The sequence below is a fragment of the Podarcis pityusensis genome (assembly GCF_964106645.2).
Source record: "Podarcis pityusensis genome assembly, chromosome: 6".
Taxonomy (NCBI): domain Eukaryota; kingdom Metazoa; phylum Chordata; class Lepidosauria; order Squamata; family Lacertidae; genus Podarcis; species Podarcis pityusensis.
Window position 1 is genome coordinate 51,887,008 of NC_138030.1, and position 25,480 is coordinate 51,912,487.

Consider the following 25,480-nt stretch of genomic DNA (forward strand, 5'->3'; position numbering starts at 1 on the left):
GATAATAGGGTATTGCAGATATAGCCTGGGCTAAGCCATTCATATGCAGGTACTGTTCATCATGTGGAAGCTTGAAAAATATTTGAGTTTACATCTGCACAAGGTGGTTTGATAACATAAGTGGTTTAAGGATAAAGTGCTCATTAGTTTATGAGCAAAGCTTAGTTCATATTATATACCGGTATTCTACCAGGTAGCAAGTGCTTGCAAATGATTTTAAAAACACAATTACCCACCTGGAAGGGCTCTTTCATGAGCTTTTACTGAATGTATGGTCCCCAAAGCAACTACTTGTGGTCTTATCATTGTGAGACATCCTTCTTTCTCAGATACATGTATATTCTGGCATTTAATTATAAACCTTGATATAACCTTGACCTATCTGCTGTATTATGTTGACATGGTGTGATCACAGCTCTAAAGCCTTGTGTGTCTGTGCATTTCCATGAATAAGGAGTAAGATCATATGGAGCCAATTCAGATAATGGATTATTGTCACTCAAATAGACTTAAGAATTTAAAATTATCTAAGTGTGAACATGTCCTGCAAGCAAACAATCACGCCTTTTGCAGTGAATCCCAAAACTCAGGCATTCATGCTTTTAAATACTATTATCCTCCCCCACTTTTTTCCCTTGGAAGGAGATGAATCCTGATCTGCTTTGGAAGGCATTCCATACTCATGACCATCTTGTTTTTCTGTAGATATTTCAGTTTTATTATATTATTTTAAGGTGGAGTCAGCAGACACCTAAACAATTCTCAGTATACTGACTGCTGGGCTAATGAATGTATGGTTTCTGAAATATTTTATCCCCTCTCCCCAACATTCTGCTTGCCTTTTGAGGGCTGCAGTGCTTTGTACTGACAATTTTAGGGACGACAGGCGCAGATGCCTGAGTGAGACTAGTTAATTCAGAATCAAAGTGGATTTTTAGCAGAGAATATTTTTCTCACTGTGCATCACCTTGCAGTTACTGCTTCTCCGCCCACTGTTATTTAATCGTTTTGTAACATTGCGTAGTTAGCCTTAAGACTGAATCATCTTGTACTATCTTGCTTTTTTAAGGTACTGGAACCCAGAAAGTTGGCACTTTCATCACAGTGAGATCAGCTAAGCTGTTCTTTTGACTGAGTACAATCTGTGTGGTCCCTGCTCTTAGCTTGGTTGGCAACACACAGCATTCACTGGATTTACAGGAACCAATATCACCCTGTGCAAGGCAGCATGCATGTCAATGAGGGAGGATATGGTGGGGGGAGGAGGAGGGAAGAGTCACACAGAGGAAACAGAGAGATGTTCTTGTAAATATTTATTTATTAAGGTGTAAATAAGAAGTTAAAAGCTGGAGAGGATACCGGTGTCAACGATGCCAGGAGTCAGATCATGAAACAGGACTGCAGGCTCCTGCCATGCCATAAGCTCAGGCAGCCAGAAAACCCTCTTTTAAATCTGTCAAATTCAGATTTCCATCAGCTGTTCAGTACCCATGATAACTTCATTAATGTGCTTAGCTGTAAGAGAAAGAGAAACACATTTTAAAAAATGAGTTATTTAAAACCTATGCCTTATCCAATTTAGAAATGAATTTATTTATTTTTGAGGGGGAGGGGCACAGATTCTTTGGTAAGTTAGGCACAGCAAACAAATTATCTGTTCCTGTCTGAGGCAGGCACCTAACCAAACATTAGAAGGTGCCTTGAATGAGAGTGCTTGCAAGTATCAATCACTGCCACATGCAACAAAGGCAGAGAGCAACCAGCAGCTGTAGCTGGCAGGTGTATATCTGGAAATCAGCGTGGAGTCACACTGGCCTAAAGGAAGGAAACGCTGTAGAAACTAAATCACAGTACGACCCCACCCAGACCAACCTCCCTTTGGCAAGAAGCTGAACCCTCTTCTGTCAGCCCCGTACGGAAGTGGGCCCAGAATTAGCAGAAACAAAAGGGCTCTATGGGAGTTTTCAGTCCCGGGTCGAGAGGCAGTTCATATCAGCTGGCTTCACCCTGTTCTAAAACCCAGATAGGGTTTTGCAAATTCTCCACCTCCTCAAAATTTTCTTACCAGGCTGTCTTTTATTTGCCATTGGCAAGGTTACAGATGCATTCAAGCCGCAAAGAAAAGAGAGGGATTAAAGAAGGTACTTTCAAAAAGGTCCCAGAATTTGGGCTCTGCTTGGCACAATTGTTTCAGACTGAGAGCATCTGTGCCAAGCAGATCCAGAGCCACATCAAAATGTCTGATTAGTGCTTGGTGAGGGAGCATTGCCTGGCCCATTTGTTCTGGGTGCTCCAACCTGAATGGCTTGGAAAATGTGTCACTTGTTACGCAGGAATTTCTGCTGGGAACAGAGGAGTGCTGCAACAAGCAAACTCCTTGGGAAACGCAGACAGAGAGCCCCCCACAGAAAGCTTGGGATCTAGAAGGCTGATGAACTACTGTTGCAATCAAACTGCAATTTGAATAAACACAGGGACAGAAATGACTCAGTCCCAGCAAAACTCCATCATGGCACTGGGCATTCATGACAAAGTGCTTTCCTCCACCGGACAGCAGCTATTCGCTGGCAGCATCTGTCTTGGAGAGCCCTGCCTTCAGGGGGAATATGAAAGCATCTCCTTGTTGTTTGCTCAATTAGCTCCAGACAGATTGCTGCTGGTGATGGCAAAGCTAAGCTGTAAAAGAGGAGGAGGAGGAGGAGGAGGAGGAGGAGGAGGAGGAGGAGAAAGGGTGTGTGGGAAGAGAGAGAAGGGGCTAGGGCCCAAACCCAGGACCACCACGAAGCTCCAGCCCTCAGGGGCTCCAGAAAACGTTCAGTTTACTCACTCAATTACATACACTGTTTTATAAACCCTTAAAATAAAATAGAAAACAGTCCTTGGCACAGAGTTCCTGTTCTATTATACAGTAGTGATGAAAGACTCCGCTGTGTATGAGCACTCCTGAAAAGCCAGAGATGAATTAATAATAATAATAATAACAATAACATTAAAAAACAGAATAGAAAGGAGAGGGTGGGGTTGTGATTGCAGAAATGCAAAGATGAAAAAGCACACTCTCTGGGTGGCTTGAGCTAGTGCAAAAAGCAACTCCTTTCTCTCTTGATCTGATGGTAGGTGGGATAGAGGGGATACCCACAGACGCAGGGAGCAGCTGCAGCTAGAGGTCAGGAGGTGGGGTGGGGCCCGGAAGTTCCATGTGGTGAGGGAGAAGGGAAACAGGTGGTGTGGGGCTGGTTTGTTTGTGTTGGTAACAGGAGTGGGAGCTTCTCACAAATGCTTGCTCCATTCCGCTCAGGATTTATTTAGACAATTCAGTGGTGCCTCACAGGCCTAATGTGGTGGATGGTGTTGTACACTTTAGCCATCAACAGGGGCAACTGCAGCTCCTAGGATGCAATGCTCTATTTAAATAGGAGACTTTTGTTAGTTGATGCACTCACTATAATGGGGTGTGTCAGTAGGCTGAGCGCCTTTGGGTCTTCCCAGGTGTAATAAATGGGGAAAGACGTAGTTAATCCCTATTGTTGCATTCACCTGTTGGGTAAACAGCCAAAATATCTATTATCAAAATGTTTTCACTAAAAACAATTAATCTGAGACTTCTGCCTGGACAGTAACCACTTAGTTTGGGACTAGTTAGCCCCAGAAAGCTATTCCCACAGTGAAAAGTCTTGCTTAACCAGGATTAATGAAGGACTGATGTCTTCTGGTGTAAGTGCTGGGAGCTGGGCAAGAAAGTAAATGTCTTACAGAGGAACAATGGACAATGCAACTAGGGGCAAAACAGGAGGAATTTGCTTCTGCAAATATCTAGGATTGGAATATCCATGCATCTAGCTGTAGCAAGAAACCATTAGCTCTGCCTCAAAGTTCTGAATTCAGCACCTTTCCTGCTTCTGACAAATTAGGCATATTCTGTGATCATGATGGAGGTAATGGAACAGCTGCAGCAACTATGCTCAAGATCCCTGAAGAAAGCTGCTTACTTGGTTCAGTTCAGATAGGTTGCCCCTCATGCACTTAGACCAGGGGAAGGCAGAATGGCACCCCCTCCAGATGTTTCTGGACTCTGACTTCCATTATCCCTGACCACTGGTCATGCTGTCTGGGGCTGATGACATATGAACTTCAACAACATCTGAAGATGAACAAGCTGGTACCCCTGACTTAGACCAATGGAAGAAGAGCCAGCAGATGAAGTCCAGGAGGCATGCAGACGGAGAAGAAGGACAGACATGTCCCTTCTATTGCTGGGTAGGACAAAGTCAGTAGATGCGCCAGGAGAACCCAGGAGCTTAATGCTCTCCAAGAGTCTGCAAGCCAAGACAAAGGGAAGGAATGCTGGTATGAGAGAACCCCATTCCAGAACCAAACCTAGAAACCCTGCTGGACCTACCCAGAAACAGAAGGAAGGGAGATTGGTTTGCTGATTTAGGTCTTCTTGAGACAGGCAGAGCTCCACATCTGAGAAGGAAAAAACTGAAGAGTTCTAAGACTAATATTTCAGAATTTAAGGAATTGCCAAGGAGCATCAATATACCATTACTTCAAAGACTGTTGCGCTAGAATATTGAGATCACTGCACACAACGTGGTATCATGTTCTTCTGGGGCTTGGTGGGAAAGTCAAGGGCAAGATAAAAAAGATCAGAGCAAGCCCCTGGGCAGCTCCCAGTGTTCATTGCTATACAGGTATAGATGATGTCTCCATCAAGAACCACAGTCATCTGAAGACTTAAAGAACAGACTGGCAAGGCCTTCCCTTTCAGTGGCTCTGTCTCATTGAGAGGGCTATATGCAATCTCTTAAGGGGCCTCTCACTGATTCTGCAATCACATGTTGCGGATAAGCTGCTACAGGGGAGCTATATTTTATTGTGAACAGTCCTAGATAACAATCTTCTTGGATTAGCAAGAATCTGGATATTTTCATATCTAGCTCACATCAGTCTATATTTTGTCTTTTTATGGGTACCTACTATTATTTGAGCAAGAGAGATTTCATCAAGCCTGGTCTGCTACTCTTGCAACCAAGTCCCTAAATTTAATAATGAGAGAGGAAGAAATGGCATGCTTGTGAAGCAGAGCTAAACAATATTTTTAAAATGTATGTAGAAAAATTGTGGAAAGCATTGTCAGCATTTCCAGGTGCATATGTGACAGATGCATATCCAGGGCTCCTCAGCCCACTTCTGAAGGTGATCTGGGGAGAAACAACAACAGGAGATGAATGGGACTGCAGGTTCTTGCAATGTGTTTTTTCTATATTTCTGCAGAGCCACCCATATGCAGATGCCACTGTAGGCTGCATGTACACAGCCCCTAAAGTCAGTTCCCTGGAGTTAAATTTCCAAGGCCTTCCAGATGCACAGTTGCAATTATACAAATGTCATGCAGTGATTTGGACGGCTAACAACAAGGTCTCTGACTCACATGGGCTGTTTACAGAGAACCTCAGGCCACACAGAGCAGTTTCCTGTTGTGATAGATTCTAGGCCAGGATAGACCTCTGCATTCAGAGTCTGATCTCTTTTGACCTTTCTGCAAAAGTATGATCATTATTATAGAAGAGAGAAACGTTTTACATTTTAAGGAGACAAGCAGCCTTTTAACTTTAGCTTGGTTTCCACTGAAGAAGGTAAAACTGGATTACAAGGCTACTGCCAGCTATTGGCTACAACAAATGTGCCAGGCGGGTTGTAAAGCTGACTTTATATTTAATGGGCATGTGAAAGATGAATGCTTGCAGCTCTTGGATTCATGACTATAACAAATTGTTTAAGACCTACAAAACCATAAGCAGCAGCATGCCAAAAAGGGTTATATACCCATCTGTTCTTGAAGAATATTATTTCTTAAGTTTATAAATCTATTAGCAAATAAAATATATGTTCAAATCCTTAGCACTGGACCTATGATGGCTTTTCCAAGGAAGCGCAGCAGCATAATAGAGAATTGGAAGGGTCAGAAACATAGAACTGAGTATAACGTAGAGCTGAGTGTAAAGAATTGCATGAGGAAGGATTAAGCTGCCTTTAATGAAACACTGCCCACATGACACTGAAGCAAAATAACTGTGTACTAGCTAAGCTTTTGGTCATCAAATTGTAAGTATGTGAACATATTGAGGCAAATTAAGTGGGGACCTACAAAAACAATAAAGAACACAGAACACATGACATATGAAGACTGGCCACAGGAACTGCAGACTTACTCTAGAGCAGGCATACTCAAAAGCTGTCATTATGGGTCTTACCAAGTCAACAGGATCATCACTCTGTACTCCCCAAGGAACTGGAAGAGTGGTTCATAGTTTGCAACATTCACTTTAATTCTTAGCTTAGGGGTCAAGGCAATAAATAACTGGGTAAACAATGTGTTTGTTTGCCTGTGTGCGCATTTGCATGCATGTGGAGGAAACAAGTGGTTGTTACCCACCAAAGAAGATCAATTGGGTATTAGTGTTGATTTTCAATGGGCATTTAGCACTGATCAATCACCAGTGAACAAGATTCTTTTTCAAGATACATATAATATATGGTGGTGGTGGTGGTGGTGGAGTCAGGGCAGAGTTTGAATCTTTTCTAAAAATTGCAGGTGCCTCACAAGGGATGCCTACTTCACTATTAGAGAAGCAATGGTCCAGAGGGAAAAAACGATGAAGAGGAAATAAGATGTTGTCAAATATTCAGTAAAGATGGGGAAAAGAAGGAGAAACAGCTATCTGCTAGGATAACCGGGAGATAGCCCCCAAACAAAAACAAAACAAATGACAACTCCAGTGGGTTCAATTTATAGTGGACTAGACTGAACGTGGGTTGCAGAAAGTGCCTCCCAGCTGTAAGAGTAGTTGGGCAACTGAACGAAAATGCTGCATGGCATGTTACAGTATTTCCTGGATTACAAAGCAACCCTAACTGTTGATCACCACCTCTAAATCTGAAGCCTTGTTGCCTCCTATTGGTCAGGACGGCAGGTGGGGGGTGGGGGGAAGTGCCAGCGCCAGGCTGCCACAGCAGAGAGCTCGATCTGGCATCCCTTTAGAATACACATTGTTTCTACTGCTCCAATTTCACATCCCTCTTTTGCAAAGGGGCTGGCTTAATAGCCAGCCGATCCTTTGCCAGCCCAGTTCTCTGTACAGTGGTACCTTGGTTCCCGAACGGCTTAGTTGACGAACAAATCGGCTCCTGAACGCCACAAACCCGGAAGTAAGTGTTCTGGTTTGTGAACATTTTTTGGAACCCGAACATCCGTTTCGGCTGCTGGCATTGTTTCCGGGGCTAATCAGCCAATCAGAAGCCGTGCCTTGGTTTTCGAATGTCTTGGAAGGCAAACGGACTTCCAGAACAAATTGAGTTTGAGAACCAAGGTACCACTGTAATTGTTTTACTGGGGGTCTGTTAATTATTCTATATGCTTTATGCTGTATTTGTGACTTTCTATTATGTTCTATCATGTTATTGTTATTTACTGTTTGTAAGCCGCTTTGGGATTCATTTGAATGAAAAGCGGCATAAAAATATAATAAATCAAATCAATCAATGTTCCTCTGTACCCCACCCTCAACACACCCATTTTGGGGCCTCTCACCAGTGGGAACATTGCCTGTGGTAGCTGTAAAATAGTCTGTGTCAGAGCCTCCCTGCCCCTTACAGAGATATCTCTGCTTAATCCAAACACCTAGCAGCATGGGTTGGGGGTTAGGATCACTCCATTCATGTCCCCAGGGATATGATAAATCTCGAAGATTTGGCCTATGTGAGTGGGAAAGGCAAGATTAGATTACTCTTGCGCTCCCTTCAATATTGAACATGAAAAATGGAATAGTGGAAGCAAAGTGCACTCTTGATGGAATGTGGCAATAGCTCCAATTGATAGCAACAGGAAATACCGCTTCTGACTGGGGTAAGTACAGCAAACAGTCAAGGAATATAAATAGGTATTCCTGGGGCTGCTCCTCACTTTGGAAGTTCTAGCAACCCAACAAAGTCCAAGCCTGAGCAAATTATCCATGGCCAGGATGAGCATAAGGGTTTTTTAAAAGGCAGAATTTAGAAGATTCATTACTTATTACTTTGAAGTATTGTCCAGCTTATACTGTGGGGGATAGGGTGGTTTAAACAAGTAAAAGAAATAATGACGAAATCGTTATGATCAGAAAGCCTTTGTGGTGTCTGTTCATGCCCATGAGAACCAAATGCATTAGTGTCCAAATTAAATGACAAAACACAGTGTAAACACTTCTGCAACTTGGGTCATACACAGTGTATACAAATCCAGCCAGCCTTTCCATTACAGACAGTTAAAGCCTAAAAATCAGCTTGAGAGAGAAGGCAAGCCAACCATTTCTACCACAAATTAACCGCTTGGGTGCAATGCTTTTGTCACAGTTCCACATCCCAAGCAAAGGAGGTACCAACCCTCCCTCCTCCACTCATTTTAAAACCTTGGTTATAGAGAAGATAGTTTAAACAGCTAGTCCTTGATCAACCATGGGCTCTCCAGCTCAGATGGGAGTTGCTAAGACTTCAATACCAGCTCCTTGTACTGTAGGGACCAGTTTTTAATGCACCTCATGATTATAGCAAAACTGTTTTATGCTACTTTTTATTTCACGTGTGTATGTTCCACCTTGATTCGAGTGTGTGCTTCATGGCTCCAGGCACAAGACAGCATGTTGGTGCCTGCAACTTCTATTGCCAGCACTTTCAAAGGTTAGAGGCAGCATGGTCCGACTTGGCAGGCTGCGTATCCTCTGAGCACAAACTCATTTTACAGGCACATACGTTTTAGGAGGTACTTTCAAATAATTTAAATTAGTTGTTGAAATTGGTGCCATGAGAATCCAGGAACCAAACTATAGACAATGGATCAGATCATGGATATACTGACAACCCCTCTCCTCAAAATGGCCACAGTCTAATTTCCCACTTGTATTCATGCCACCAAGCATACCTGATCTGGGGCATGTGACAATAGCTAGTTAGTTAATAACTCCTTGTGTTGCCTGACACTTGTGTGTGATCTAAGGGCCACCATCATTTTAAGGATAACTTTTATTCACTACAGAGCTATTTTTAGTACGCTATTTTCTACATTTGGGGCAGGATTCGAAATAATCTCCATTTCATGATATTGCTTTTACCACCAATGTACTCTCTTGAGTCCACTGATTCGCTAATCATATGCACTTGCATATTGCTCTAGCTGAGAAAGGATAAATCCTGGAAGTGGTGATGGATGAGGAATAGTAGCCCTTCTAGAAAACAGTGGTAAAGTTAAAAGATCATTCATCTGCTTACATTTGGGTTCCAGATGCTGGCTGTTTCCGATCAAGCAGTCCTTGATATCGGCTCCGCTCTCTATCACTGCATTATGGCACACAACACAGTTCTGTAAGCTGCACCTGTAATGCAATTATAAATGGGGCATTATTATTATGATATTGTTTTATTATTACCTTCATATCCCACCTCCAAGGAGCTCATGGTAGCATACATATTTGTCCCCCTCTCCATTTGATCCTCACAGCAACCTAGGGAGGTAGGCTCACCTGAGAGCTAGTGACTACCCCAAGGTCATGCAGTGGAGGGCTTCATGGCTAAGTGGAGATTTGAACCCTGGTCTCCCAGGTCCTAGTCCAGGACTCTTAACCACCACACCATGCTGGCTCTGAAATGCAGCAAGAAGTTAGACCAAGAACAGTAGTGACTCCTTGACCAACAATAGCACCGCTACTGCCACCAGGGGACAGGAACCATAAATATATGGTCTCAGATTCCATCTCTGTTGTGAAAAAGGATCAGGTAGTAGGTGAGTAAAAAATTCCCTGCCTGAGACCCTGGAAAATGACTGCCAGTCATAGCAGAGCAGACAATACTGGTCTAGATTAACAAATAGCCTATCCTTGTGTAAGGCAGCTTCCTATGAGCAGACCTGGGATATAAAACCTGCCTTTCTTCCAATTCCAGTCGTCTTCTTTCCCAGCCTGGGTGCTTAGTTGCTATGACAGAGCTCTGCTGCCAGATGTCACAAAGGAAGCATACAAAAGGACAAAGACAAGACAGTTGCCACCTTTCACATTCAGGATGCTTTTCTATTTGCAGCTTCTACTGCCTTGCAGAGCTCCCCCCACCCTTTTGTATTAGGGTAAATATTGCCACTGACTTTGTATTCATGCACACACAAATACCCTGCTATGTTAAACCAACAAAAGCCAAGGAAATAAAGCCTGGAATGCTCTCTGGTTCAGGGATTCCCAATTGGTGCAACCTTGCACACTGTTTGCTAGAATAACAAGGACACAGCCAAAATAGTGAAAGGTATACTACCCTGCCAACAGTCTTTGCAAAAGGATGGTTTTAAGTCACAGTTAAAGAGTCAGAGGAGAAACAAGCAAGCAAGCGCCAGATTCCTAATTTCAGCTCTCTCAAAATCCCACATGTAAGTGGTACTATTCCTTTGCATCTCTGTCTCATGAGAATCCATCATCAGACAAAATAGGGAGTGTGAAAATCAGTGTTAGAAATATTCACTGACATTACACACAATTTCCTTCTCAAACACATACCAAAGCATTGTCAGATCGTAGGCTTCTTGTCTGTGCCCAAGCAAGTACAAAAACAGAAAAGCTACATAGGCATCCAGCTACTTGAACAGATGTGATTTCATTATGTAACAGAATCATAGAACTGTAGATTTGGAAGAGACCATGAGGGTCATCTAGTCCAACCCCCTGCAATGCAGGAATCTCAATGCAAATCCAGAAGTTTCTATTCCGTGTGGAAACAGAAAATAATAGCACACAGAAATGCAGAAATCATAATGCTTTTTGGGTACTTCCAAAAGGCTGGAATTCTATGTGCTTTCCCTAAGCCCTTTCACAATGAGACACAAATCTATATTTCTTTTCATCACCTAGTGTTTGGTATCAAATTCCAAAGCTCTATTAAAACCTGGATGAATTGGGGAAAAGTTTTAATAATTTTCACATTTTCCAACATTTTCTCATTTCTGGTTGAAGAAAGTGACAATCTCACTTGAAATGTAAAATTCAAGCTTTTCATGTTTCATTCCCAAGTTGCCCACTTGCAGCTAAAGAATGCTGCACTCAGGTCCCCTGGCACAGGATAGATTTAGACCCTGAGAAATTGCTCCCCCTATTGGTTGCCCATCACTGTTCCAGTGGAACACGGCTGTCAAAGCAGGCAGACTATCCTGTGAGCACAAGCAGCATATACAGGGCTTCAAATATCAAGACAGAGACCTTGACTGGACTTAATGAAAATTCGCAAGGATACGATCATAATGCCCCGGGTTGCTAAGGAGACCGACTCCCATCTCAGACAATTGGGAACTGAGCTTCTCCAGTCAAAGCTGAGTTGACAATCCTCTTGTTGAAAAGAATTTAACTCCCTCTATAAGACATCATAGGGCTCAGAGAGGAGCAGGCCTATGGTATGAAAAGGGAGACATTTTGAACAGGCAAGACTCTCCTTGCTGTAAGCCCAACTGCCTCCCCTCTCACACAGCAAGGCTGCACAGTTATGCATGATGGAGTCATCTAGCTCAGGTTGCCTTGGCAAGGCCTCTTATTGAGATGTTAATAGAGGGGAAAGGCTGTGTAGACAGCTCTCTCTCCATTTGCTCCCTATCCCTGCTACACTGACACAGCTGCTTCCTTTCCAACAGCTCCATTTACTGCACAGCAGTGCTAACATGAAGAGTATCTAGGATTCACTGGTTTACACACTAGAAACCCAGAGTGCTGTTGGGATTTTTAAAAATGCACCCCAAGTTCAGGTGCAGCACTTGCAAGATCCCCGTGGTTTGCCATCGCAGAGAATTGCAAACTATAACTTTCCAAGCTGAAAGTTTCTCAGTGTCTTGATTCCAAGTGACTTTAAAACAAATGCCATGGAAAACAAATCAAGAGCACACTCTCTCGCATACTGTTGAACTTACCCAAGCTTCTAAGCTGGCTTCATTTGTGATGCTAGGCTGTGATTTCAGGAGATACATAAAGTAAACTGCTCATCTCTATATTTTCAAAGGGCAAGATCTTTATACCAGTATGCTTTGGTGTTACAAAATCTTTTACACTAGGAAAAACTGAAATCAATTAGTCTGCAAAGAACTTCCAGAAGCATCCTCTTAAGACATATGGCAAACAGGCAAACACCCTCACCCTCTCCTCCATCACCTTTTTTAACAGGGAGCTTGAGGAAGAGTTCTGTGTTACTCAAAAGCTCGCTTAATGTTTTGTGGCTTTTATTTGGCCTAATAAAGGCATTCTTATACTGCTCTTGTTTGGGCTTATTAAGAAACAAAATTTGGCTGCTTTCAACATCTGTTGGGCTGAAAGAATCCATGAAAGAGCAGAAATCTCATTCTGGATGTCAGATTCCAGCAAAACAAGGGAAACGTATTTTCCAGCTCCAGGATGACAAAAGCTTACCAGGGCTGGAAACATTTTAAATTCAGTATCTATAATGCAGGATTTCAAACACACACTGATAATTCTAAGCTCCCACTAGGGCCCTGCCCCACAATAGAGCAGTTTGGCCAGATTTTACCACAGGAGTGGAAAACAAATTGAAGACGTAAAACACATTTTGTGGGTGTTCCTTCCACTCACTGACAGATGTAATACAGCCATTTGGAAATTACTTGCAAATGCTATTTTGTGCACATTTTAAAAATCAAACTATAAAGACTGCCAACAGAAGAATTTTGTGTTTATTTTATTTCAAACTCCTTTCTGTCCCCCCACCCCTGTCAAGAAATAAGCTTATTTTCTTATGTGGCAAGCATCTGATTTCCTGGCAATTTGATTTCCAGTTTTGAGTACTGTATCCTTATAAAACTACACATATAACATTAGCCTGTATAACAGCTTTGATGCTAGCAGTCACCTATGTAAGAATGTATCGGATAGAGTGGTTTCTAATGGGAAACACATTTATTGTTGCGAAAAGGACAATCTACATTTTCAGCACTGTGAAAGTAGATATCTTCTGATCCTAAAATCTGCAGCGCTCACCTTATTAACAAGTCACAAATGATTTAAAGGTATACAAATTGGCCAATGTGAACACAAAATCAGCCTCTATGCTAATCATAATATATTTAATGTCCATTAAATTCCACAACTCAAGCTTTGTTTAAGAGCCATAGTCAAATTTCAGGCTGTAAAATAAAGACAAAATAAAACACAGATATCAACAAAGACATTACGAGACAGAATAGTACAGTGGTACCTCGGGTTACATACACTTCACGTTACATACGCTTCAGGTTACAGACTCTGCTAACCCAGAAATAGTACCTTGGGTTAAGAACTTTGCTTCAGGATAAGAACAGAAATAGTGCTCCAGCGGTGCAGCGGCAGCAGGAGGCCCCATTAGCTAAAGTGGTGCTTCAGGTTAAGAACAGTTTCACGTTAAGAACGAACCTCCGGAACGAATTAAGTACTTAACCCGAGGTACCACTGTATTTATTGCGCTGAAAAACCTGTAAGAGATCTTGTAATTATTATTTTAATAAGTAACGAGGGTGGTCTCTTTGCTTAATAAGTCTAAGGAAAATGATGAAATTAAAATTGTCATGCATGGGCAGAGTTGCTGCTATTAGAATTAATACACTCCTGAGGTTTCTTTTTGTCTTTGAACATGTGCCAATTAGTATACATGCACAAATACTGACAACTTGGCAGGAAAATGTTATCTAATTTTAGTTGGGAGGGTAAATGATAATGAGTTTCTTTGCAGAATTCAAAAGAGAAAGAGAACAGCCTGCCCAAACTCTTACTATTTTGTCATGGCACTGAAAATGACACATTAAATACATGGCACAAGCCCATTGGAAGATACTCCATTCTGTTCCATTTGGAACTGTTTTACGTGTTTTGCAATTGTAGTGGTTTTGTTTTTATAATGGTATATTCAGTGGCTCACAAGTGGTTTTCCCCATGGACCACTTAAAAATTGCTGAGGATCTTAGTGGACCAATTCATTATTTTTCTGCCTCTTGTAGCAATCACAATATGCCGTGATAGGTGCTGTATGGGTGTTATTTGTATCTTTAATGCTTTTTTATTTCTTATATTGTATTGTCTCCTATTACAATTTGAATTCCACAGAATTCTATGGAATTCAAAAGGCAAGTGAGTTCTTCACAGACACAGTGCAGACCACCTGAAGGAAGCTTGTCCGCAGACCACTTTGGGAACCTGTAGTATATTTTATGAAATTGTGTGTTTCTAAGTATACAGAAAACCAGACAGTAACAAGCTCTCATCACTGAAATACAGAATGGAGAAATGGGAAAAATATGAAAACAGTATTCACTGTTTTTGAAATACTAGTTGTTAATTGGAACGATTCCAAAAATGTTATTTAGAATTCACTGTCAATTTGCTATCTGTTAATTACTAGTATGAAACAAATCTTTAAGTGGAGAAAATATGCTTGAACAAAATTGTTGCAGTGCATGACTGGGATAAAATCTGTACTAAATATTTTGATATGCCAGTTAATATTAATATGAGGGAAACATTATAAAATAATAATAGTATTTGAGCCCCAACAAACTGAAAACTATGATTATGTCATTCATAAATGCTGGAGATGTGATCTATTGTGATAATGTGTCATGGAAATGTTTTCCGACATTACAACGTACTTGCTTTATCGGATGGACTGGTGAGAGATAAATGTGACATGCTCACCTCTCCTTTGTTAATGGTGGGTGGAATTCAACTGGTGCTCTTGTGCTCATGCTAGTGGAAGAGGAGAGGAGGCATTTTTGCCTCTCACAAGCACTCTGCAGCTCCCACTGAGAACTAGCTCCGAGGAGTTGGGGGACCCTCCAGGACAGGGTGAAGAGTGGCACAAGGGGCTATAGGGAGAGGGGGAACTGGCAAAAACCACCTCTCTGTGCTGTTAGCGGACACCACTTGATCGCTCCTATGACACAGCATGAGACTCTTAATCTCAGGGTCTCGGTGGTGGGTTCATGCCCCACGTTGGCAAAAGATTCATGTATTGCAGGGGACTGGACTAGATGACCCTTGTGGTCTCTCCCAACTCTACAATTCTAGGATTCTACATGAGATCAAAAGCCCTTTCATGAGCAAAAGGGCATCACAACTGGAGGTGGCCAATTGATTAGTTGCTAAAAAGGGGCACAGACAAAAAAAACTACAATTTAAAAATGGTTCTCCAAAGAATGGCACATTGTACAAATGTCTAAACTTACTGAGATTGTGAAACTTGGGATAAGGAAGCCAACAAAAGGAAACTTTTGTGAAAACATGGCATCTATTCATTAAATTTGGAAGGCTATGTATACATATCAATATGAATGTTTATACAGGTTTTTAAGTTCAGTAGCATAATTTGTGTTCTTTTTTTGTTTTGTTTGAAAGGCTTTTAAAAGAGTTTTTTAAAAAAATAATAATGAAAAAGCTAACAACCACAACAAAACTGTGAGGCATCACAAACCGTTTGATTTAGAACTGAAATTACAACTAGGAGTTTTGATCGGCTTCAAGCAAATCCAAGTAGCTGAACTGGTCTTCTCTGGAGAGGAAGGGATTTAGCCCAATTTTGTGATACTAATGCAGACACAGCCATCTGATGCTAAAATATGTTAATGTGTTGACCAGGTGTGATAGAGAGAAAAAGGGGTTGGGAGTCTGACTTTTGAGAGAAATGGGGGGGGGGGTGGCATGGAGAAGAGGAGTGATGACCAAGAAGTTGGGGGGGGGGTAGATTACAAGGATTTAAGTCTTTAAAGCAGAGACCACCTAACAAGATGACTCTGAAATGCTTCTAATTTCAGTAAAGCCGCAACCCACCCCCTCCCCTCCCCCATGCCTCCATTGTAAACAACTAATCCCAGCAGAAAACAACAGAGAGTAAAATGTATACTCATTCTGCAGCATTCCAGGCCTTGCTTTATCTTTTATTTATTTTTCTAAGAGGTCAGAGATTGTTTGAAAGAAGGAGGAGGGAGGGAGGCAAAGACACAGGCCATCTCTTGTGTGGGCTTGAAGGAAGCTGTTTTAAAGGCAATGTCCAAGAACATACAATCTGGAGTTTTTATAGCAGAGCAATCCCAGGCCTCATTCTCTCTCTCTCCCCCCCCCCCCCATTTTGTGGTAAAGCTACACAGCTTTAAACCAAAGGACAGGGTGGTCGATTACTTCGGAAAGAAATGTAAAGAATTGGGAAATAATTCCTTTTCCTGTTGAAACTATAAATAAGGAAGGCTGATTTACACAGTGCCAGGACTGCTGACTTTCAAAGCTTGCTATCTGTCTATAAATCAAGTGCGTTGAGGGAAGTTAACTCTATACTTAAAGAGAGAGAGAAAAGCAAAGCCTCCACCACCTAAAGGTAGCGAGAGAGCCAAGGAATTGTGGTCTTCTATTCTCTTTAGCCCCAGAAAAATGCATCTGAGTGAAATCAAACATAGTGTGGAGGAGTGGGGGAGTGGGAAGGGTGGGAGACTAAAATCTGCAGCGTTCAGCACACAAGGAACAGGCTGCAGAAATCCAAAACACAGCCCATAATTACAGGCTACCCGCCAATTATTTAGGACTCAGTGATTAAAGTAATGAACAGCCATGGAGGAAAAGGAGCTTAGATGACTGAGGTCAAGACCTCAAGCAGAGCCCCAGTCCTAGACTCAGCTACCCAAAAAGGTATGGATGACAAACCCTTGCCTTGCAGCCAGTCTACAGACATGGAGAAGCACAACACATCTATTCTTTTATGTGGTGCTTTTAAATGCCAGGGTAGTGGCTAATGGAGCAGCAGCCATGTATTATTTGACACAGGGCAAGGCTGGCAGTGTGGCACACTTCAACAAGCCCTGGATGGATTTTGCACGAGGGCTTATGCTGCTCGGAAGAGTTGTGAAGGAATATGTGGTGAATCATTCAGCCCAGTAAGGGGACAGGAAAGTGTAATTAGCCATAACTTGTAAAGTTTTCATCCTTTTGGTCAAAATTATTGCAAGTTTGGAATATGCATATTTCATGTCGGAACCTGGGATAGTCTAGAAATCTTGCAGCTGTATTGAACATTCAGCTTCTTAAAACAATCTGGATCAACCTGTCTCAGAGCTGGTGTCTGTGTCTCCAGGACCTGGTGTCCTAGAAAATGCCGACATCTATATCAAGGGTGTCAAGACTGGCTCAACATTTCAAGGCTCCTGAGGGAACCACAGATCTCACCATGTATCGTATTGGCAGCCCCACAGATGTGGCAGTATATACAGTGGATTTTTAAATTCCACACAAGCCTGGAATCTGCTAACCTGTATTGTGATGGGACTAGAATGTTACCTTTGACTGCTTTGTCAGGGCATGACTCTCAGGGACTATTGATCTATGGATTTGACTCGTTTCCGGAACTCAGAATTGCTCACTTAATTCACAAGTTTTCAAGGTAATGATGTAGTCAGTTTCTGGGAAAAGGTCTAATATAACACAGAGGCTGCTGGTACAATTGCTCCTAAGTGCTTCTCTAACCCCACTCCGAAGCCACCCATAATTGTAGATTCAGTCAGTTACCGTATTTTTCGGACTATAGGACGCACCGGCCCATAGGACGCACCTAGTTTTCAGGGGGGGAAATCAAGGAAAAAAATATGATTCCCCCCCCCCCGCAGCTCTGGGAGCAGCGGATAGGCTGCACGCAGCCTGTCCGCTACTCCAAGACCTTTTCCCTGCTTTTGCGGGAGGTGGCGGAATTCCCCCACCTCCCGCAAAAGCCCACAGGAGCCCCGCGCGACTCCTGCGGGCTTTTCGACCAGGAGGGAGAAGGGACTGAAACGGCCAGTCAGTCCCTTCTCCCTCCTCGGGGAAAAGCCCCCAAGAGCGGCACGCTCTTTAAAGGGTGCGCGGCTCCTGCAGGCTTTTCTAGGAGGTGGGGGAATTCCCCCCCTCGTAGAAAAGCCAGCAGAAGCCGCGGAGCCCCTTTAAAGAGCACGAGGCTTTTGCGGGCTTTTGCGGGAGGTGGGGGAATTCCCCCATCTCCCGCAAAAGCCCAAAGGAGGGTTGGAGAGTAGCGGGAGGGCGTCGCGCGCCTTCCCGCTGCCCCCCATCCTCTGGGGCTGGCGATGGGGGAAGCGCTGCTTTCCCCACCGCCAGCCTTGAAGCCGGGTTGGAGGGTAGCGGCAAGGCGTCGCGCCCCTTCCCGCTGCCCCCCATCCTCTGGGGCTGGCGATGGGGGAAGCGCTGCTTTCCCCACCGCCAGCCTCGAAGCCGGGTTGGAGGGTAGCGGCAAGGCGTCGCGCGCCTTCCCGCTGCCCCCCATCCTCTGGGGCTGGCGATGGGGGAAGCGCTGCTTTCCCCACCGCCAGCCTCGAAGCCGGGTTGGAGGGTAGCGGCAAGGCGTCGCGCGCCTTCCCGCTGCCCCCCATCCTCTGGGGCTGGCGATGGGGGAAGCGCTGCTTTCCCCACCGCCAGCCTCGAAGCCGGGTTGGAGGGTAGCGGCAAGGCGTCGCGCGCCTTCCCGCTGCCCCCCATCCTCTGGGGCTGGCGATGGGGGAAGCGCTGCTTTCCCCACCGCCAGCCTCGAAGCCGGGTTGGAGGGTAGCGGCAAGGCGTCGCGCGCCTTCCCGCTGCCCCCCATCCTCTGGGGCTGGCGATGGGGGAAGCGCTGCTTTCCCCACCGCCAGCCTCGAAGCCGGGTTGGAGGGTAGCGGCAAGGCGTCGCGCGCCTTCCCGCTGCCCCCCATCCTCTGGGGCTGGCGATGGGGGAAGCGCTGCTTTCCCCACCGCCAGCCTCGAAGCCGGGTTGGAGGGTAGCGGCAAGGCGTCGCGCGCCTTCCCGCTGCCCCCCATCCTCTGGGGCTGGCGATGGGAGAAGCGCTGCTTTCCCCACCGCCAGCCTCGAAGCCGGGTTGGAGGGTAGCGGCAAGGCGTCGCGCGCCTTCTCGCTGCCCCCCATCCTCTGGGGCTGGCGATGGGGGAAGCGCTGCTTTCCCCCACCGCCAGCCTCAAAGAGCAGACTCTCCTGGCTTCAGCGGAAGCAACGCGAAGCCTCCGGAGCGCAGGCTTCGGAGGCTTCGCATTGCTATCGCTGAAGCCGAGGAGTCTGCATTCGCTCCATAGGACGCACACACATTTCCCCTTCATTTTTGGAGGGGAAAAAGTGCGTCCTATGGTCCGAAAAATACGGTACATTGCTTACAGAGAAGCAAAGCAGCAGGAGGAGTGACAATGCAAGTTTGAATCTGACCAAATATGCCACAGGGCCAATCAGTAGGGCTATAATGTGGCATAAAAATCACCAACACAGTTATGCCCAGAAGAGCTGTTCCAGCTGGTACAGAGACTATGTTTCCCATGTTTGAATATTATGGCATTTAAAGCTAATGTGGACTGTTTTGGTTTTTTTGCAAAGCAATTTGCAGATAAAATAATACAAGCTTACTTTGATTGTTGAAGCAGAATCCAAAACAGAGATGTCACAGTACCTGCTTGTCAGAACTGCTTAGATACATTTCAGTTGTTGCCAAAATATGTTTATATTCAGGAATTATTAGTGCAGTTGTCAAAACCCTGTCCCTAGGTTATTTCACAACTGCTTAACACAATAATATTTATTCCAGCCATGTATTTGTTACAATGCTTGTGTTACTGGGACATCTTATCTTTGATCATTGAATCATGATGGAAAGGCATTTTATTCTTCCTCATGTGGTCAGATCATTACTTTTGAGATTATGTCCCACAGACCTCTGGATTGAATTTAGGCCCAAACACTCATTGCAATGCACCTGTCTGCACCTGCACTCTCCATCCTTTCACTTTTCTGCCCAAGAGCAGAACAGATTTCTTTTTTAAAAAAACACCTGTTCTAAGAACAGCATGAGAATTTCTTACTGTGGCCACTTGCTGAATTCAATAAGGCAATAAAGGCTATGGCACTGTTTTGGAAAAGAGCTTAATGTTTGCAGTAACAGCAGACCCCATCACCTTCTATTCTCATATAAAGTACCTCCATATTTCATATGTTTGATTTGGGGAATTATCCATTCAGATAAGTTCTCTTCAGATTTAGGTACCATTCTCAAACTTTAAAACAGAGTGCAACAGCCTTATGACTTGGAGGAGGGGAAGAGAGAGAGAAGTCATGTAAGTGCTATTATATTTTCATTATTTCTTGCAATGTTTTCAGTTATGTACCTTCATCGTTGCTTCCAGCAAAGTGCAATGAACAGTTTTGTAGAACTCTTCACTGTAAAAAGCATCATGTAAAATAAGGAAGGATGGGGGCAAATGGTACAAATGTCTCAATTCTTCAAGCAGGGTTTGGTCTTTGGGCAGGGCAACAGCACCACCCCCTCTCCCATTAAATCCAGTGGGCATTCCTACAAGCTTATGGGCCATTATGCAATGGTTCTGGGTGGTCTGCTAACTAGAGTCCTTCATAATGGTGAAGGACATGTAAGGTGTCAAGAAGCGACATTCCCTATTAGTATAATGCAGTGCAGAGCTCATCCTGGAGCTCCAGAGGCATAGTTGGCCAGGCCCAACGCCAAAGCAAGCATCTTGCTGGCTGTTTCTTGTCTGTCTTTGGCAAGAGCTGCTTTGGCGTTAAATATAAATCTTATATGTAGAATATTTTTGTCCTTTTTAAGTGGTGGACATCTTCCACAAAGCCCACTCAGTATAAACAGGGAGTTCCAAATTCGTGCTGCTTCAGTTTTGTGGGGCAAATGCTTTCTCCAGAACAGAAACAAATTCTGGTTCACATTAATGCCAGAGCACTTTGTTCAGCCCATACTGCCTGACTGATGGCAAAATGTCCTCCAGAAAGAATCCACCATTTATCACTGGACATAAGTAGCCTGCATCAGTGTGTCCCATATGATCACCCTTAGTCTAGCCCCACAAGGAGCATGCCAAACTGGCAACTGAAGAGGAGGCATTCCTGTGACAGTTACCATCCTAGGATGCAGACCACCACAATATAAAATGTTTTGATCATCTCCACATGAGTTCCACATTATTTGCAGCTTCGCAACTATGAGGTTGGAAACAACTTCATTTTCTCATTCCTACTCAAGAGGGATTATGTTGTAAAATATATTTTATGATGCCACACAAATATTGCCTTGGCAGCAGGCTTGTTCCCTTGTACATGTTATACAAGGTGGGGGTGGGAGAAAGCTTCTGTGCTTGTACCCCTATAAATCCCCAATACCACCCTGGGCTTAATTAGAACTTTCTTCAGATCGCTCGCAACTTTGTACATCAGGTGCTGATTTGGCACCATCGAGGAAACAACTCATAAACTTCACAATCAATCTGCAGTTAGCAGCCAACTCCTCTTGCCTTGCTGGTTGGGTTTTCCCTCTCCCCTCCCCCGCCCTTGTACACATTCTCATAGAAAGTAGCATTAAATTGGAGACATGTGGTAGGCGGCAGCGGAGCTTAACTAGACACATGTGCTCTTTCTCCCATCAGCCTACTGCCTGAAGAACAGTGAATGCATCTATATCATTCACTCAGGCAGGTAACTGAAAAGGTGCTTTAGAAAAACACAATCACCACCAAGCAGCAGCTCATTTCCTAACTATGACTGACTGTAGAAGGTCCCAGTTATTTCATTCCCATTTTTCCATATAAACTATAATTGAGACAGCTTACAAACAATCAAGAACAATAAAATAATGTAAGCCAGCTCACAGCAGCAGCTTCAGTAGGAGTAAAATCTTTATCTTCCAAAACGTTTCATTGAAATAAAGCCACTGCTCATCTGAAAGTGAACAGTGATGGGACCAGGTGTACTGGCCTTTGTAGAATGTTCCAGATTCTGGATGCCAAATATATCATCTAGGCTGTGTTCAAATATTGTTGTTTATTCCTCCCCAACACTTTCAAAACTCCCAACATCTTATCCAGGCTCTTTCACCTCAACATCCTTGTCTGACCACACTGATTCCCATCACAATGATCCTTAGCATTTAAACTGAGCAATTCTCTTGGTGCACTCCACTGAATGAACAGGAGCTATACAAAAGGGCAGCGCTTGCTTTCGCAATGCCCATTCATCTTCAAGCAGCATGAGCAGAATTTCCCCATAGACTGTGCCCTGTGGCAAGGGTGCTATTTGGATTTTGTGCCTCAGACTCCAAAGTGCCTGCTCACTTCCTCACACTTCCCTCAAGTCATCATCCCCACAAGTGACCTCACTTGTCTGTTTTATCACATGATATTGGTAGCTTTCAGGTCACCAGGCCCTTGTCCCAACCCTTGTCCAAGATTTTATCCTCACCTGTTCCTTGAATTGACCTGTAAATTACCTAATTAGGCAACTTACCTCATTTAACCAGTGTCTAAAGTATACAAAGAGGCATAGTGCTATTACTGAACAATACCTCAAGCAAACTTCATATTGTATTATGCTTGTGAAGCTCACCCACTTGCATTCCCCTTGTCAAATATGCAAGTCAAGTGATCCTCCACAATGACATCTTTTCAGATGGAGACCCTAGTCGTGCAGCATATCTGCCCGGTTGGTGAGGACAGCAGGCGTCATGGTCCATTAGTGTGTCTGGCTCACACATTCTGTGAGGTGTCTGTGAGGGGGAGGGGCTTCCACTGCCATCAAAGTGCAAATCAGGGCAGCGATTCTCTCTGGTCCCTTAACTAGGAGGGGACGTGTTTAAGTGGCTGCTAAAGATTTATTAGCTTCAAGCATCAAATGCATTTTTACACACCGCACAAATGGAGGCCAATATGGATTATCTAGACTAGTTCTAAAAAGGCAAGAAAACTGCAGGATTAGAAGTCATCTATCCTTCCTAGATTGAGTGTTCTATTACCATGCTTATAGGCAAAAACTCCATGCCTTCATTTGGGGGAAAAAAGAAAGTGGGCCAGAAAGTACTTTGTTGATTTTATCTTGTCTTTTAACACTTCTATCCCAATGGATTAACCATGCAGACCCAGAGGCAAACATTTTATATACAAACATAGCCAGCTTAAGCCCATGGCATCTTGGAATGCAGCCGAGCACATCCAGTGTTTTAAGTAATATGCTGAAAATAAAACTGACTGAATTATACAATAAGAGCAAAGAGCCTGCCAAACATGTTACTGTTACCAATGACATCAGTTTTACTCTGATGACATTCACTACCACTTGTCATTTGGCAAGAAATCTTCCCAGATGTGCTGTGCATGCCACATGATAGGCAAAGCCAGCTCAGTGCTGTGAGAACTTGGCTGGAAGTTCCCAATGGAATGGCTACAGTCTCCTGCCCATGTTATAGTAGCAAACTGAGTATTTTTAACATGGAGAATAATTATAAATTGTAGGGCTCTGTGACAAGTAGCAACAGAATCCCTTTTCAAGGAGTTGGTTGAGCATGAGACTAGACACCTAGACATTCCTATTAAACAATGCACAGATAATTTGTCAATTGAGTATCCCTGAGGTGTTTCCTCTACATTCCATTTACATGTCAAAAACTGAAATCTGGGTAAGACCTTGATGTTTCTGCTTCACTGTTTTTTCCAACTTAATGAAATTCAAAATTAGCAACTCCAAATGTGGATCTCTCTAGTACTATTGACTAAACTTAAGCTTGGAAATATGCAAGTTTGTCCTTTGTCAACTTTGCTTCCAAGATTGTTCCTTCCCCATCCGCTGTCTGATGTTCCATTTCCCTTGGGAATCAGCATACTTCTTGTGAATCTCCCACCTCTAACCATAACATCTATTAGAATCTGCAACATAACTAAGAGCCACTACAGTGACCACCATTCCATTCCCCACTTTTTACATGGCTGTGGAATATCTAGGTTTAAACTCATGGATTTGTGATCCTGACACCCAGTTTGGCTCTGAGTGCAACTAGTTGATTCTGGGGTTCTAGAATCAACTTTAATGCTACAAAAACAGAGGCTCACTTGCTCTGGTGAAAGAAGCAGTAAATGGAATAATATGAACGGCATCTTGAAGCTATGCTTCTATTAAGATTTTCTCTCCCCAGCACCTTCTGATACTATGCAACAATCCTTGACTGGTCACAACAACTGGATTTCAGGCTGTAGAAACTCAGGCAGATTACCTACTGTTAGGGATGGTTGGGGTGGGCTGTGGGAGAGTTGCTTCTGCTTAGCTGAACTGGCTTTGATGCAGAGATTGGCTATTAACTCACCAGTCAATCTCTGTGCTTACTTCTCATTGCAAGCCATACTCTTCCATTGGTCACATATGTGGCAGAAGGAGCAGAACAGAACCAATGAGAGAGCTTGGAGCCAAGGGTCACCTTTCAGTTATTGCCAGGGGCCGTAGCTGTTTGCATGGTAAGCAGCCTAAAAACAAAAGACTTAAGTGTCCAACACTCAGAGGCATAAATCATGACTCCTACCTTGCCACACTTTAGCCAAAGTAAAAAAGCCAACACCCATTTCCCAGCTGCTGTAATGATTGAAGGAGAGCATGTGGCTACTGTGCACTGTGCATGGATACACCTGGCTGGCAACTGAATAGTCTCTGTAGTGTGGGTAGCAGTTTCTTCCTGGCTGCACAGCTCAGTGCAGTCATTTGTCACTGAGCCCTTGGGAATGTCCACAAGGAAACATGGGCATTTTCTACACTCCTGCCTGTCACCTGATTTGCCAGCATCTCTCAGCACTTGTACTCTTCTATAAATTACTTCCTTTAACAGCTTTTACCAGTTCACCCCGCCTGCTTGCCAAACCTGGTCAAGCATGCCTGTCATTCAGAACATATGGAACTTGCGTTAGTTTACTGCCTCCTGAAATGGAAGAGCAAGCGGTGTAGTGAGGAAAGCATTAAGGAGAGAACTGATAATCTCACTTAGCTATATTGGATTCTTTTTTAAAAAAATGTGAAGGATTACTTAACCAAACTAGGAATCTAGACTTGATGTAAAAGAGAACTGGCTCAAAATAACTCTTTCTGTCATAGCAAATCAATGGGCTCATGCATGCTAATTAAAAGATAAACATTATTAAAGAGTTGCCTTGATGCAAATTCCAAATGTCTCCACATTTCTTTATTGTTGAAAACAGCACTGTAGGTTGAACACATGCAGCCAGGTAAAAACTCTCAGGTGAGAAAGTGAGCTAAACCACAACTCTAAAGAGAAGATACTATCTGTTATTTGGTGCTGAATTCCTGATTCATTTCCTGAAGGCCAAGCAGCACAAGGGCTATTTTGGGTTGATGGGATTTCACAAATACCTTAGAAGAAATATTCAATCTAACACAGAGGAGCTCTATCAGAGGGTGAATCATGGACAGCAAAGCAGATGGTTAGTGGAGTTTTAAAAGATTCAATATTTAGAATAGTGTAGGAAAATATTATTTAATGCCACAACAGAAGGTGCAGAATAATTTCACACATGAGATATTCAAAATATTTCCCCACCCAATGAACAATCAGCTTTTGATATTCATTGCTAAATGTAGGATTTAA

The 25,480-nt window shown here is 43.5% G+C and overlaps 2 protein-coding genes across 9 annotated transcripts in view; one reads left to right on the forward strand and one right to left on the reverse strand.

The window, feature by feature from the left end:
* Positions 1 to 25,480, forward strand: part of LOC308479115 (uncharacterized protein) — a 90,208-nt gene that overhangs the window by 13,069 nt on the left and 51,659 nt on the right. For 4 of the 6 annotated variants that reach the window (XR_013987447.1, XR_013987449.1, XR_013987450.1 and 1 more), the window contains exon 3: positions 20,077 to 20,156. The exons of the other annotated variants lie outside the window; for them this stretch is intronic. The gene's annotated coding sequence lies outside the window, so the exon portion shown is untranslated. The remainder of the gene's footprint in view (positions 1 to 20,076; positions 20,157 to 25,480) is intronic. 6 annotated transcript variants of the gene reach the window in all.
* The window catches only part of EIF2B3 (eukaryotic translation initiation factor 2B subunit gamma), an 89,882-nt gene continuing 65,700 nt past the window's right edge, over positions 1,299 to 25,480 (reverse strand). For all 3 annotated transcript variants that reach the window (XM_081009471.1, XM_081009472.1, XM_081009473.1), the window contains exons 11-12: positions 9,307 to 9,410; positions 1,299 to 1,515 (exon numbers count right to left, since the gene is read on the reverse strand). In XM_081009471.1, the coding sequence (XP_080865597.1) occupies positions 1,463 to 1,515; positions 9,307 to 9,410 (157 nt within the window). In that variant the 3' untranslated portion in view covers positions 1,299 to 1,462. The remainder of the gene's footprint in view (positions 1,516 to 9,306; positions 9,411 to 25,480) is intronic.